This window comes from Ambystoma mexicanum, chromosome 12, assembly GCF_040938575.1.
Source record: "Ambystoma mexicanum isolate Mex_15411 chromosome 12, UKY_AmexF1_1, whole genome shotgun sequence".
Taxonomy (NCBI): Eukaryota; Metazoa; Chordata; class Amphibia; order Caudata; family Ambystomatidae; genus Ambystoma; species Ambystoma mexicanum.
In genome coordinates this window covers 411,003,910-411,018,587 of record NC_090936.1, presented here as the reverse complement: position 1 = coordinate 411,018,587, position 14,678 = coordinate 411,003,910, and the positions used below count along the sequence as shown (strand labels likewise).

At 44.3% G+C, this 14,678-nt stretch overlaps 1 protein-coding gene across 6 annotated transcripts in view; it reads left to right on the top strand.

Annotated features, from left to right (window-relative positions):
• DENND5B (DENN domain containing 5B) overlaps positions 1-14,678 on the top strand; it is a 1,683,961-nt gene that overhangs the window by 1,216,326 nt on the left and 452,957 nt on the right. For all 6 annotated transcript variants that reach the window (XM_069628551.1, XM_069628550.1, XM_069628552.1 and 3 more), the window contains one exon: positions 13,085-13,203. In XM_069628551.1, coding sequence (XP_069484652.1) covers positions 13,085-13,203 — 119 coding nt within the window. The remainder of the gene's footprint in view (positions 1-13,084; positions 13,204-14,678) is intronic.

The following is a 14,678-nucleotide window of genomic DNA, read 5'->3' as shown; positions in this document are numbered from 1 at the left end:
AGGGAAACAGTATCCACTCTCCAGAGAGGCGAAGAGGGAACTAGGGATACATTCAATGCCCTACTCAACCAAGGAATAATAGTACCATCTACTTCCCAATGCAAAATGGCCATCTACCCTGTGAAAAAGGCAACGGGGCAGAATGATACAGGATTAGCGCCCCTTAATGATATGATACAGCAGGAGTTTTCTGTGGTTGCCAACTCTGCCACAATCTATTGTAGCATCCCCAAAGAGTCGACGCTTCACAGTAGTGGACCTCAAACGCATTTTTCTCAATACCATTACATCCAGACTCGCAGTATCTCACTGCCTTTAGACATGGGGGAGAGGAGGTTCAAACACACGAGATTACCTGAAGGGTACTGTGAGAGCCCCAGCATTTTCAAAAGAATTCTCCATGCAGATGTGGGAAATATCCAGGTGTTGAGCACGATCATCTAGTACGTGGATGATGTACAACGACAATGAGCAACATTGCAGACAGGATTCCATTACACTTCTGCAGCTCCTGGCCCGCAGGGTACAATGTTGACAAAGCTAAACTGTAGTACTGCCTGCAGGAATTGTTGTATCTAGGGCAGTTAATCAGTCCATGGTAAAAGAATGATACCTGACCGCTCCACTCCACAGCCTAAGGCAGTGAAAGAAATGCAAAAATTCCTAGGGCTGTGTAATTACTGCAGGACATGGATCCTTGACTCTATGCATCATATACCAGGCCGCTCTTACAGGGCCTCAAGGAGACACACAAGACTGACAATACAATGGTGTTGACAGAAGAAATGTTACAAAACTTAGATGACCTCAAGGAGGTGATATCAACAGCCCCTGTGTTAGCTACCACAGATTACACACAGGAATTTGACCTATTCTCACACACGAATGGCCAACTCATGACTGCGTTGTTGACACAGAAAAGCACTATGGGCCACAGGCCATTGACCTATTACAGCGGCATGCTAGACTCAATGATACAGGGGCAGTTTGCATGTTAACAAGTACCTGCGGCTGCTTCATTTGCGATTGAGAAGTTCAACCATTGTAATGGGTTGCTCCGTCACGCTCAATGCATTCTCTGCCATTTTGGAAAGGTCAAAATGTATATTGACTACCCAGAGAGCATCAGCATATGAGGTTATTCTCTCCAGCTCAAATATTGATATTGTACGGTGCAAAACAGTAAACCCTGCCACATTTCTGACCGAAATGTGCACTGATGAGGACTTGGCCAGACATGAATGCGTTGCGTACGAGGAGGAAGAGGAGGACATTCCCGAAGAAAGACCGCCCACTCGAGGGGGCAGGGGTCTTTTTCATTGACTGGTGAGCGACAATTGACCAGGACACGGGTATGAGAAAAACAAGCGCAGCAGTGGAGCGCCTAGTAGCTGGCAAATATGAAACATTGATCCAAAAGAGACTACCAGTGCATTATTCTGCTCAAGCAGTAGAGTTCATAGCACTTTGAGGTACTGCAAGCATCACAGGGATGCCAAGTGACCATTTATTCAGATTCAGCGTACGTCACTATGGCAGTGCACAACAGTCTCTCACGGTGGAAGAAGAGGGGCTTTAGTAGGGCGGACGGGTCCCCAGTACAGCATGCTGCGCTAATGGACAGACTTATTTTTGTGCTTTCATAACCTTCTGTAGTGGTGGTTGTCAAGTGCGCTGCCCCTACTAACAATAATAAGTGTCACTCTGGAAGGCCGCAGACAAAGTGTTCAAAATTGCAACATATTTCCCAGTGCCCACACCAGCTAAATATGTTGTAACAACACCCACCGCTGAACAGCAACCTCTTTCGTACAATGCATTGCATATAACATGGGTCACCGGATTACAGGGGGATCCCCGGAAGAGGAGGAGCTCTGGGTCAGCAGAGGGTACAAACAGTCCCCTAGTGATTTATTATGGAGACAGGAATGCCACATGAACTACTAGCAGTAGCATATGATCAGCTTCATCACCCCCCCACAGCTCAAAACACAACATTGCTGCTGACATCCTGGAAAATTGGTTTATTTGAAACCTCTGGGAACATTTGACCAACATTATTATTCACTGCACCCACGTGTCAGAGGACACAGGCATGGCTTTCCGAACACTGATAGGCACTCTGCCCTGCCCTATTGGGCTATTCCGCGAGTTGCACATCAACTAGGCGGACATGGGAGTGCGATGCAATGGGTCCCGATATTTGATCATTGTCGTTTGCCCCTTCTCACGATGGGTGGAGGCAGGACTTTGTGCACACCCGGATGCCAAATGCACAGCCACATTTCTGGTCCACTAGCTTTTCCCCTCGATGGGGAGTATGCAATGTGTTCAGGTTGGATAATGGCACACAATTTTCCAATGAGGTATTTAAAGAGATCACTGCATTACTTGGCATTAAACATTGGATGTGCATAATTTATCACCACCAGGCCAACAGCGTTGTGTAGAGAATAAACAGCCCTCTTAAACCGGGTGCACTGCTTACTACCCTTGGCACTATTTAGTTTGCGTGAACACCCATGCAAGGACCACCATTTATCACCCCATGAGGTGGTTACTGGTCGCTGTATGCATACGCCCTTGTCCCCTACTAGAAGGGTGTCAGATTCCCATAGGCCAGCAGCTATTATAGGAGACGAATTTAAATATTACTTGACAACCCTAACATGGGCCATTAAATGTGTTTCCTGAAGGATCTTGCCACCCCGATCAGAAGACATACCAGGTGCTGCACAGCAACTGATTCCCATCCACTCAACCGCTGCTGCCAGGAGAACTCATCTACGTACGGACCTTTGTCTGCAAGTGGAACAACCCCAGGTTCAATGGACCCTGCAAGGTAGTGTTTTCTACTCCTCTTGCAGTCAAAGAACTGCGTTATTGGATCCACCTGTCTGACATTTGGAGAGCATTCCCCGGTTATTACCCGGGTACCCTGAAAAATGTATACTTTTAATCTACCTCACCTACCATTGTAGTATCAGCATTTGTAATGCTTACCTTATCTCTGCAGGAGCGTAAGTTGCCTGAATACGCAGTGGCCTGCAAATGCTGGATGAAAAGGAGTTCCCCCTGTCGTCAAATAGAGAAAAAAGGAACATGTTATGAACCTAATGGGGGTCACTATACTATGGCTCTACCCCCACCTGCTGTGTGCACTTATGATAATCCGGATGCCCCATTTTCCCTTCTCTCCTGTGATTTTTTTTTTTTTTTTTTTGGTTGGGGGAGCTTTCCGTACTGCTGTCGTGCAGGGGTGCGTTGGTAATGAGGCACAAGAATACTCCAGACTGGTCTTGATTTTTCGGAGCTTTTGCTGTAGTCCGTTTTGGTGTTGAAGCCACTGAGGGAAAATATTAACTGGAGAGAATGCTTCTCTTTGTGAAAGTCTAAATCTCTTTTTCTCTTGCAGGTTCGAGGAGGAAAGAATCACACGTGAGGAAGCACGTGCGTCGTCGAAGGAAAGTCTTGCTCCTAAGGTAAGGCTGCGCACGTAAAATATAAGGCGTTCAGTGATACGTGGCTTTGTGACCAAGCTGCAGATTCTAGCTGCGAGGCCAAGCGTTTGGAATGCTCGGAAAGGTATGTAGGAGTTTGTGGTAAGTAAGCACTTAGTCTATTTTCACACGCAAACTAATGTTAAATGTCTTTAACTAGAATACCTTGTTTTACAGGTTAAACAGAGGTCGGAGGATCCGCGGTGAAGCCGTGGCTGAAGAAGCAGGTTTCAGACTGCCACGCGGAATTCGGAGGAAGGTTCCACCTGCTGGAAGACTGCTGCTGCGGAAATTCTTGTCAGGTACGTATAATCTTTTGTCTGTGGATTTACTGGTAACTCGATAAGTTCATAACATGACTTTTCTCTTGCTTTTACAGGTCTGTGAGCAAAGCACCGGTAAGCGTTGCACCGATGTCAGCGGAACAAACGCAAAGCACGTGCTACGGCGCCGGCGGAGCTTATATAGTCCTCCATGCCCAACTACTAGTTCTCTAGTGCTATTCAGTCTGTGAGCTGCAAGGCGGACATCTTAAGGGAACCATTTAATCATTAGATCTCTATGGGGGCCCACTGTGAATCTGATGCTGAGGAGTGTGAAGAATGCCTGGCCTGCCATGCTAGTAACCATCTAGGCCCCACATATCTGCACAAGGAACCCTTGCTAGCCTGCATACCTGGTCCCAACCCCTTAACCCTTGAGGTGATCATGACGGCATTCCAGCTTCTACCTGCTCCAACCCATGCTGCTTTCTCTTTGTACATTATATATAGGTTTTCTTATTCATACATGTGTGCTATGCGTTTTATTGTGGGTTTTTTGCAATATCGATGTTTATATAAGGAATTTATCTAGCAGCTCTTTTATATGGGGCCCCCATATAAAAGGGGGGGGCAGGTGCGGCAATCAAAACTTCACTTTATATAATATATCAAATGGATACACAAATGAAACTGGGTATTTACCTTCCCTATTGCACAACATTGAGCCTCAACACAATAACAATTCTGTTGATGATACAAATGCACCATCTCACAGTAGATTGTTAGAATATATTACTAAGTCCCTACTGTTTTCAAGATTCCCTAATGTCTTTCTTAATACAAGTGTTACTAATGTCGATAGTATTATTAATGGATATACAGGTGGACCCAAACATACAAAGGGACCAGAATGAAGGGCAAAATATGACTCCTACCACATGCTTGGTCTCAACGCCATAAAATATGTGCGTCACCCAGAATTGTCCAATAGTTGATATATGAATATTTATTACATTTGTATAGCGCACAGCAGCCCTTTGGCATTGAGGCACTGTTACGAGGGGAGCTTAGTTACAGGGAGAGGGCACATGGGGAGAAACAGTTGTACATTGAGCAAAAGGAGCAAGTATACATTAGGATACATACAATATACATATGAACATAGGTGAATAACATCTATGTGGGATCATATTTATGTGGTGAGCAGGTAGATTATGGCTGTAGATAGTGGCGTGTTTTGGGTGAAGAACACTGTTTTCATGGCTTTGCGAAATGTCATGAGGGAGGCCTTGCCTCGTATAGAGGGAGGGAGGGCATTCCAATGTTATGGTGCTAGTTAGGTGAAGCTGGAGCCACCTGCTCTAATTCTTCTTACCATCTGCACACAGAGCATGTTGGCGTAGGGTAGCCTAATTGGCCTTGTAGATATGAGTTCTGTGTGGAGAGAAAGTGAATGGCAGCAGTTGCGTGTGTTCAATTGATACTGCATGCGCCAGGGGCCCCCAAGGTCTTAATGCCACAAGAATGACCAATTCTAGAGGCACAGTGCTATATATGCTCAAGGGCACCTTGCAGGCACACAACGTGAGAATCAAATTTGTTGAGCCTAATCTTCTACAATGCAAAAGCCATTCGAAAAGCAACCAGTGCCTAAAACAACCATAACTAGTAATACAAAGACTTGAATATGTGAACAACAAATGGCAAGATACTACAATCGGCTCCATGGTGGAGGGTCTAATACGATATGAAGAAGGGAACCTGGCTTGAGTGGAAGCAACCTGCGCATCATTCTGGACTGAGCATATCACAAAACTAACATGGATTGAAGCAATGAAGAAACCAGTGAAAGTGCACTGAAAAGAAACTTATGAACTTTGCGTTTATAGTGCCGCAACTACCTTTGTGGGGGACAACAAACATGCAACAAGACAATGCTTATTCCCGATCTCAAAGGCGCAGCCGCAGTGATGGATTACTATTGGGTGTGTGGCCAGCAAGCGTACTTGCACCTCCCACCATCATGGAGGGACTACTGTTTGCTAGCAACGCTGCACTCTGCCTTACTCGTGATCCCATATGAACATTTGTAAGGTGGGGGGGGCAACAACTGCTTTTGCCCTGACCGCCTTTCCTACTTCTGAAGAACAAACAAACCTGTTGCCAGCACCAGAATTTTGCATCCTCCCAGGGAAAGAGAAATATGAACATTTTTGGAGGAAGAAAAGAGCTAACTACCTATCCAAAGACTCCTCTGAACTGTTCAATGAAATACCCGATGGGTATGGACTTTTCAGCAAGGCAGACATTCTTCGCCTCACTGTTGCTACCTGGTGTGCAAGCAGCAGCCAACACCAAATGACTGCAAATAGTATGCTCAGAGCAGATGCAGTCTGCAAATGACACTGAACAAGGGTTCAACGTTATAAAGGTGGAATTGCGTGCCCTGAGATTGATGACCATGCAGAACAGGTACGTACTTGACCTACTCACAGCAATGGAAGGAGGTGTGTGCAAAAATATCGGGGACTCACCTTGCACCTTTGTGACTCCCAAAGATGCAGAAAATGGCTCCCTTTCATAAATAGGAATGGTACACGACTTAGAGGGCGCATGAAGATAGAAGCTGACATATGAAGTGAGGACTGGTTTGACACCCATTTTTTCCTGTTAACCATCCTGGATGTGGGCGATAGCGAAGATGTTAGTGCCTGTCATCTTCGTGTTGGTCTTCCTTTGCACCTGCCAAATTGGTCTCTGATATGTTGTGCCAAAGCAGTGCCTAATAGCGCAATGATGATAGGGTTTCTATTTTTCTATTGGGGTATCATCCAAAACACCTCACAGCACCAAAGAGAGCGATGCCCAGACAAGGGACCCAAGCAAGCCCTATATGGTACAGATTGAACATCGCTTACATCCCCACAACCCCCGGATCCTGAGAATTATACTGAACACTGGGTCGATTTGGCTGGAGATGGGGGATGCATTTACATGACCTGTACCCCTGAGGAATATGCCCGGTCTGGAGCTACTTTACAGGATGTCTGCAGAGCATGCGTTCCTAAGGAGCGGTCACCACCATATCCGGAAGCGAAAGATTGGACAGGGTGTGGAGGGGGCAGTAGAACAGATATTGGGACTTCGATACAGATGACGCTGCAGGGGAGTTTGTTAATTTGGGATTAACGAAAGGGGGGAATGTTGGGAAGGAGATGGGGTCTTCCCAGCCCCCTAGGCGATACCGAACGGACGCTAGAGAGCACATCTAGGGAGTATGCGGTGCACACGAATGAGGATGCACAATCATGGTAGTGCATGCATTAGAGGCTACATGGTAGATGCGAGTGTGACCGCCATCTTAGTTAGTGACTGCCATGTTGCAACGCAGGCCCAAGCACAGCGAAGCGCACTTAATGGGTTAGCATTAGATCCCCTGCCTGGGCACGGACATCGCCCCCACTCTGGTTAGGTCTCAGAGATTCATAAACCCTTAATTGTTTTAGAAGTTACAGGCCTTTGTGCTCTGGGAACAATGTGCTCTGCAAGGTCATGAAAAGGGAGCAAACGCCACAGAACAGATAGCAGGCCCTCCTGCTCGCCTGCCCCCTGCCCCCAACCGCCCTCGCACGAGAAATACAGCTTTACAGGGCTTTTATCCTAAGACCCCCCCCCCCCCCACATACCACCGTGCCATCCAAACCCAGACCATAAAACTGTTACACCCCTCGATTGATCAATAAGATCAGAGAGCAAGGCTATCTTACCTTCACACTTGGGTCGCGTGATTTGTGCAGCGAGATGCAGGGTGGTTTCAAATTATAGCCTAAAAGGTGGAAGACCATAGAAGTTGCTGACTGGGAGTGAGTGAGTGAAGTGTGTGGGTTAGCGTGACCTTGGTTATCCCCCCAGGCCCATCTCTGTGCCTTTACACACAAAAAGGAGGTCAGAATAAGTGTGTTCAGTATACACCTACTGTTTGGTACTCAGCAGATACATGGGGTCAGGATCACTTAAAACAAATTTTATTCAAATAGACTTGTTTAAAAACCGCATAAAGTTGAATATATTTCATAGTACAAAAGATTATGAAATACAAATGAGACCAATAACAAAGATGTATTCCAATATCGCATGCATCCGATAATGATGTATGACTTCATTTTTGGTGCTGTTAGTAACACACGTGAGAGAGCCATTTGTATTAAGTTTAAACAGCAGTCCACTATTAGTGTCAACAGTGTCAACAGTTGGTGTGTTTCTGGATTAAAGGGGGAACAGTATTAACGCATCAATTCCTTGTAGAATGTAGGCCCTTTAAACCGTCTTCAGCACACAGAGAAGATGATAAATAATAATAGATGTTGAAGGGCTCTTCTCCGATTGCATACTATTTAGCATGGTGAATCTTTAATTTCTTTGTGTGTGAGGCTGAATTTTTTTAAGAACATCAACTAATGGTGCAGAGATGTAATCTGTATTGCTTCCTTCTTGTAGTAGGTGCAGTTGCTGCACGGTAAGCATGGTTATTAGATGTTGGTTCCACTGGCTGAGGCACTTCAGGTACAGTGGGGAAGGAGATAGTTAGATCAAAGTGGACTGTAACTGTTATTAATAGCTTATGGAGGAGGAGACAAAGCTGTAAGCAGCATTAGCAGCCTGAGAGAGGATAAGGTGCATCGCCTTTCGGGAAAGGAACAGGCGCGTTTATTATTCCACAGGGCATAGGAACTGACATCTAATATCCCTGCTTACAGTGCAGCAACTGGACATACTACGAGAAGGAAGTAATACCTTGTTTGTACCACCTCTGTGCCTGCCAGGTGCACTGTTACAACGATAAAATAACATTGTTTTTCCAAGTAGCTAATGAATTGTTAGGCAAACCTCACTGCGGATGACGAGCCCAGAAGCACCCACGTGGACGAAGATAGATGAAGATGGATCAATGGCCTGGCACCCCATATTAACAGGGGCTACATGTATAGGTCTCCTCCATTTAGTGTTGTAGAATTGTGCTGTATGTCATTATGTCATCATTCATGTCGTTTGTACTTATAACTTGCTGCACACATGTCTACGGAGCTCAGAATGTTCGGCGGCAGCAAAGTTCTTTGCTGTTGCACTTCTGTTTTGTAGAAATGAATACTTTTTATCCTTTTTATCCTTGCAAGTGGTGACTTGGGCATTTTTCCCTAGTGGGTTGTTTTTTTTTCTGATGTGAGCATGCAGGGGCGTGCCTCTAGGAGCACTTTCAACTGTATTGGTGGGGATGAGAGCCACTGCTCAACAGTCTGCCGATAAGTTAAATTTTAGCGCTATGTAATGAAAGGGGACTGTGCTGCACACATTTTATGATTTTTCTGTTCAACTTGTTTGTTTTGGTTTCTACCCTCCTTCTCTAATCTGATCACAACTGCGAATTGCTGCATTTAGTTAGAATGGCACATGGCATGTATCTTAGAAATGCCCAGGGCTTCATATCAGCAAGATGATTGTGAAGACCCCTGAGGGATTCCATGATACCATCCAAAGTGAAAAGACCAATTTTAACCTAGGCTGGTGGATCTTGGAGAAATGATTAAAGCTTGTCAAATGCTCTGCCCCTTAATTACATTGTTGGCATTTAGCCTGTGGATCAGAATCTGTTGAGCTACAGGGTTGTAGCTATAGCTGCAACATTATCCACGAGGACCAGGACCACAGATTGCTATTCAGAACCTTGAGGATTTCCTCTTTAATTTTCAGGAAGGTTGATATGGTATTTTTAGTAGCCATAAGACCAGAATACGTTTAATGGAAAAGATGGTTATTCATTGTGGGCATGGAGTTGAAGGGTAACAATTCTTTATATGTTTTGCTTTAATGAAAGTTAATTGGGCGTTGATTCCACATGAATGAAGGGTGTGGACTGGCTTTCTTGAGATGTGGTACGATAGCAGAATTATTTCCCAACTGTGCCAGTAGTGGGTTTGAACATGCTAACCGACATCTTCAGTGTTGTGTCCAATATTATTGGGTTTCTGACATTTTGTTCTGTGCACAGATCATGTTAAATAGTCCCCACTTTGTCCTTGAAAAAGAAAGGTAGACCATTTACTAGCTTTTAAGATGATATAAAAGTTGTATTTTCCTGGTTAGGTTTAGCCAGCTCACCAGAAAAAGTTAACATACATAGAAATTAAGAAGGGATCTCAATAATCCCCTTAAAAAATATACTGTCTTCTTTGAGAAAGTTGCAGTTATACTGGACCAATAGAAATCAATTGACTTGGTCTATCTAAAGGTTAGTGTTCGATAGTCTGCTAAATGTCTATCTAATATTACAAAAATGTTTTTGAACACAGGGCATTGTGTTGTGGAATTGAAGAGTTTTAGTGTTTTCAGACTTTAGTCTGATGCAACCACCAGTCTTGCCTGCAGAGACAGTAGGAAAAGTGCAGTGGATAAAATGGGTCTTGAACAAGTGGCGGTTAGTGGCAATTGCAGCCTTGCCTTGAGATTTGCACTTCCACCAGCACACGTTAATGGCAAGGCTCTTTTGCACTGCCTGCCCCATATCGGTGCACATTTGCTGTGGACGCAGTTAAAAGCCTATGAATAGCCTTATTACATGCACTGATTAATCATACCTTAAAGTCGGGCAAATATCTAGGCACTTGGAAGTATTGGGGGAAAAAATAACATGTGATTAAACTATTACAAATTGTATTTATTTGCAACCAGGCGCCTATCTTCAAACAGTGAGTAAAAGCAGTGGCTGCGAACTCTCAAGTGGTTAATAACCACTGAACAGGTTATCAAGTCTGTTCTTTCGAGAGAGGGGCGCCCGCTACCTTTGCAAAACTATCTTCAAACATAGCTACATGAGGAATTACAGTTGATGATACAGTCAGACATATGCATACGCAGGAGCAGTAGGGTACAAGATCAGTGCAGATTTAGTCAAGCATATTTAAGCAAACATAAAGTCGTGGTGATTCGCTTGTTCAAGAGGACAATTAATTATGTGTGGTGACTAGCCAATGCTTAGCCTTTTGTTTAAACAGGTTCAGTGACGTAAGATTTCTCATGGTAGGTGGTATAGTGTTCCAGAGTTTGGCAGCCTTGATGGCTCTTTGGCCAGGGCAGCGGAAATGAACATTCAAGGGGTGGAAAAGAAGACTAGAATTCCGTTTTAAATGATTTAGTACTGGAACAAAAAGGTTAAGCATTGTTGTGTTACTGTGATTTATACTCCACTGCACTGCCCTTTGCATATTCTCCAGGATCCCTAGCAGATTTGGAAGAGATGGGGGTGGGGGGTATGGGTTAGGTTAGTGTAAAATTCAAGATGTCTTTGATGGTCTACATACATATTTCGGGGTGAATAATCCAAAAAAGGGAAGATAACCGTGATGGAGAACAAAGTCAGTTTTGACCCTATCAAATATGCTCTTAGCTTCAGATTATTTGTAGTACATCCTCTTTGAGGCAGTTGTAACCAAATTGCTGTACTTTGAGCATCCATCGCGATTGTCCGTTACTTACAATGTCTGATGTAGTCTGTGATGAATCTGGTCAATTGGTCCCTTCTCCCCCAAATGGAGCCACCCCTTTTCAGGTTAGGGGGATAAACCAGCTCCTCAAGACCATCCCTAGGGGTCTGGGTAAGTGGGTCTTCACTGGGAGTGACTTAGCTCTCGGGGACAAGGACTCCCATTCTGATAAGGAACTCCCGGTCCAACATATGTTATCTGCCTATATGGGAAATGGATAAACTGGTACTTTTGTTTTGAAACCACCCACCAAACAGTGACATTTCTTCTATATCTTAGGCATCAGGTAACGCTTGATCTGCCTGAACGCTAAAGGCAGTGAACGATACACCCCTTGTGTTTGTGATGACGTGTTTAAAATCAAGAGGAACTTTGCTTCAGAGAGAAACTCCTACACAGGACGGAGAGTGAGTCCTACGCAGAGGCGAGCCTCTGGCGAGAAGACGTCCTAGAGGTTTGGAGCCCACACTAAGCCACTGAGCTTGTGGTGGCGTGGAGAGTGGACTATTCGGTAGCCAGACACTAGAAGGCTGGCGTCCTGACTGACCGGGAAGCCAAGGTCGAGAGAGATGGAGATGCATCCATCTCATCTAGTGGCATGACCACAAGAAAGCCGTGGTGGGCCTTGGGCCCAACAACCCATGCCGAGACCATACTGCAGAGGGGAGCCCGGATCCCCAAACTCTGCACAAGAAGTGCGTTTGCTGCTGAGACGAGCGACAAAGGAATCGAACACTCCCGAGGAGGGAACACAATTGAGAGGTATGAACATTGATAGTCAAGGCTGGGGAAGCCAGTGAGGTTACAGGAGCCTGATGAGCAAGTGGGCACACACTGTATTTAAACCCAATTGCTACAAGGCAAAATAAAAGCTGGAGGACTTTGGGTAGTCCTGAGAAACAAATGGAACTGCAACATTCGAGGCTGGGAGGGCCATCAGGATTGCAGGAACCAAGCAAACTTGTACGGGGTGATGCCCCATCAAGAGAGAGAAAGTAAACCTGTTAGAGGGTCAGAGGACTTGTCCGAGAAGCACAGAGTTTATTGAAGAAAACTGTAGAGAAAGAGAACCTGAAGTGATTCAACCAACTTGCAAAAAAGCTGGCGAAATTGTATAAGGGAGAAACATTAATTTTCTTTACGATGAGGAAACCTGTACGACCTATATTACCTTTTGACAACAGAACCTACAGAGAGGTTGTGAACTGTGTTTTGGAACATTGCCGAACTTTGTACATTGGGAAGAGAGATCCAAGTGATTGGGCCAGGCTGAAGACGGAGGCTATTGCTCCGGGCTCCTTTTTTGTTGTTTTTTCTTCATAATGGTAGGGCCAATTGGCGTCTAGGATTTGGATTCAGGACTATTTATTTAGAGACGTTGACAAGCACCCTTGGGTTAAGTTTTATTAGGTAGGGAACTTCTCGCAAAGCGGCAGCACTAGATGGGCGTTTTCTTTTTAATTTAAATAAAAACCCTGTGCTTGTCACACAATAGTCAGTGTCCTGCTTGTTCGCCACAAGTCTCTCCCAGATCTACCTTGTGATTTACTAGATTCTGTATGCTATACTATCAAACCACTATTTTCTAGACATAGGCTCTTTTGCTTAGATACCTTTCTTTTTTACTCTTGGTGGTACCATGATCACACACTTCGAAACCTGCTCGTTGTAGTGTCTTTTTCAGCCCAAATAAATCCATTAAATGTGACTAATATGGTAAAACAGCCTGAAACAGAATAGATTATTCAGGTGTTTTAATGTCTTTTTTTTTTTTTTTTTTCAGCGTCAGAATTTGGGGAAATTAACAACAGTTCAGATTGGCCATGACAATTCGGGACTACTGGCCAAGTGGCATGTTGATTGCGTCATGGTGCGAAATGAGATCTCAGGACACACATACAAGTAAGAATTTGAATGTTATAAATTAATCCCTTATGTACATTTTAAGGAATTGTGATTGCAGAAAATATTTTAACACAATTATCCCAGAATTACGTTGCTGTGGTATCCACCTCTTCATTCCCAAATGGTTAGTTTGGTAAGCTTGCACCGCTGGCAAGTGGAGGGGGCAGGGGGGGAGAGCTTCTTCAAATTGAGAATGCTCCTGCTTTAAGAACTTTAGATTGTGGTGGGTACGCACCAGTATCCCACAGCTTGCCAACCACTACCCTCTACCCGTGCATCACCAACCAATGCCACAGGTTTTAGTTTCTCACTACACAATTATCATTTTTCTTTACTAGCTCCTGTGTGTGCTTGTGTTTTAGGGCAGTTAAATACAGTTGCTAGATCATGGTATATAATGGTCGGTAAACACAAATATTCAGATCTTTACTACTTGCTGGACCATTTAGAGTGGTTGATGGTAATTTTCTTAATTGCAACTTTTGCATTATTTTGGTTAAGTGTTAAATCTGCACACCTTAACTGCACCTTTAAGAAAGGTATTTACAGTGAATTTCAAGAGTTTTGTTATACCATAGTTTTTTTTTGGGCCACTGTGACTATGTCCACTGTACATGTTCCCCCAATATGTAGCCGTGGCCACTATACATGTCTTTTGGGCACACCACTGTATATTTTGAAACACTACTGGGCCACTAGCTATGATATGCTATTTATAACACGCTTAATACCCAGAGGTTTCTAAACGTGGACCCGGGGATCGAACCTTTGGTGCTCCGTGTCGTCTTGCTTCCAAGGCGAGCATGTTGCCCTTGAGCTATCCTCCCGAGACCATGGACTTCGGTAATGTATATGTTTCCCCAATTTGTTTCTTCTTGCTGTAAAATTCCACTTTTTTTCTTGGTATGCAACTTAAAAAAAAAAAATAATTACTTGTTCCCCATAAACGTAGTTCTATTAGCAATGTACTACAAATAACTCTAGATAACAGTAACCGCCTGCAGATAACCACAGTTATTTTTGTGTGACACTTTTATTAACAGCAGTTATCCCAACGAATGACCCCGGTGGTGCAAAATCGTTGGAACTCTGAACTTGGTCCTCAGCGACCCACAACTCCCCAATTTCACATGGTGTCTTTCCACTGCCCCACTCTAGCCTGGCACCATTTCATCTTTTTTCCTATTCCAAATGGCATTTTTTCCACTTTTCGTTTTTGGCTAACCCCTTTTATTCCTGTTATAACAGCGGTTATCTGGCTGCTTTTTCATTTTTGAAGTCTCTTCTGCAAGCACCATGGGAGATATAGCTATAATTATTCGGAGAAGGGGCCACCCAATTCACCATCAAATATTTTAACAACTACTGTACGGAATAACCACAGACCCCTCCCGGAAATAAAGTCCATGTTTCATTCTTGGTCCAATTCCATCCAGGAGTTTTTGCTGTGCGCAGCGCAGAAATGTGACTTT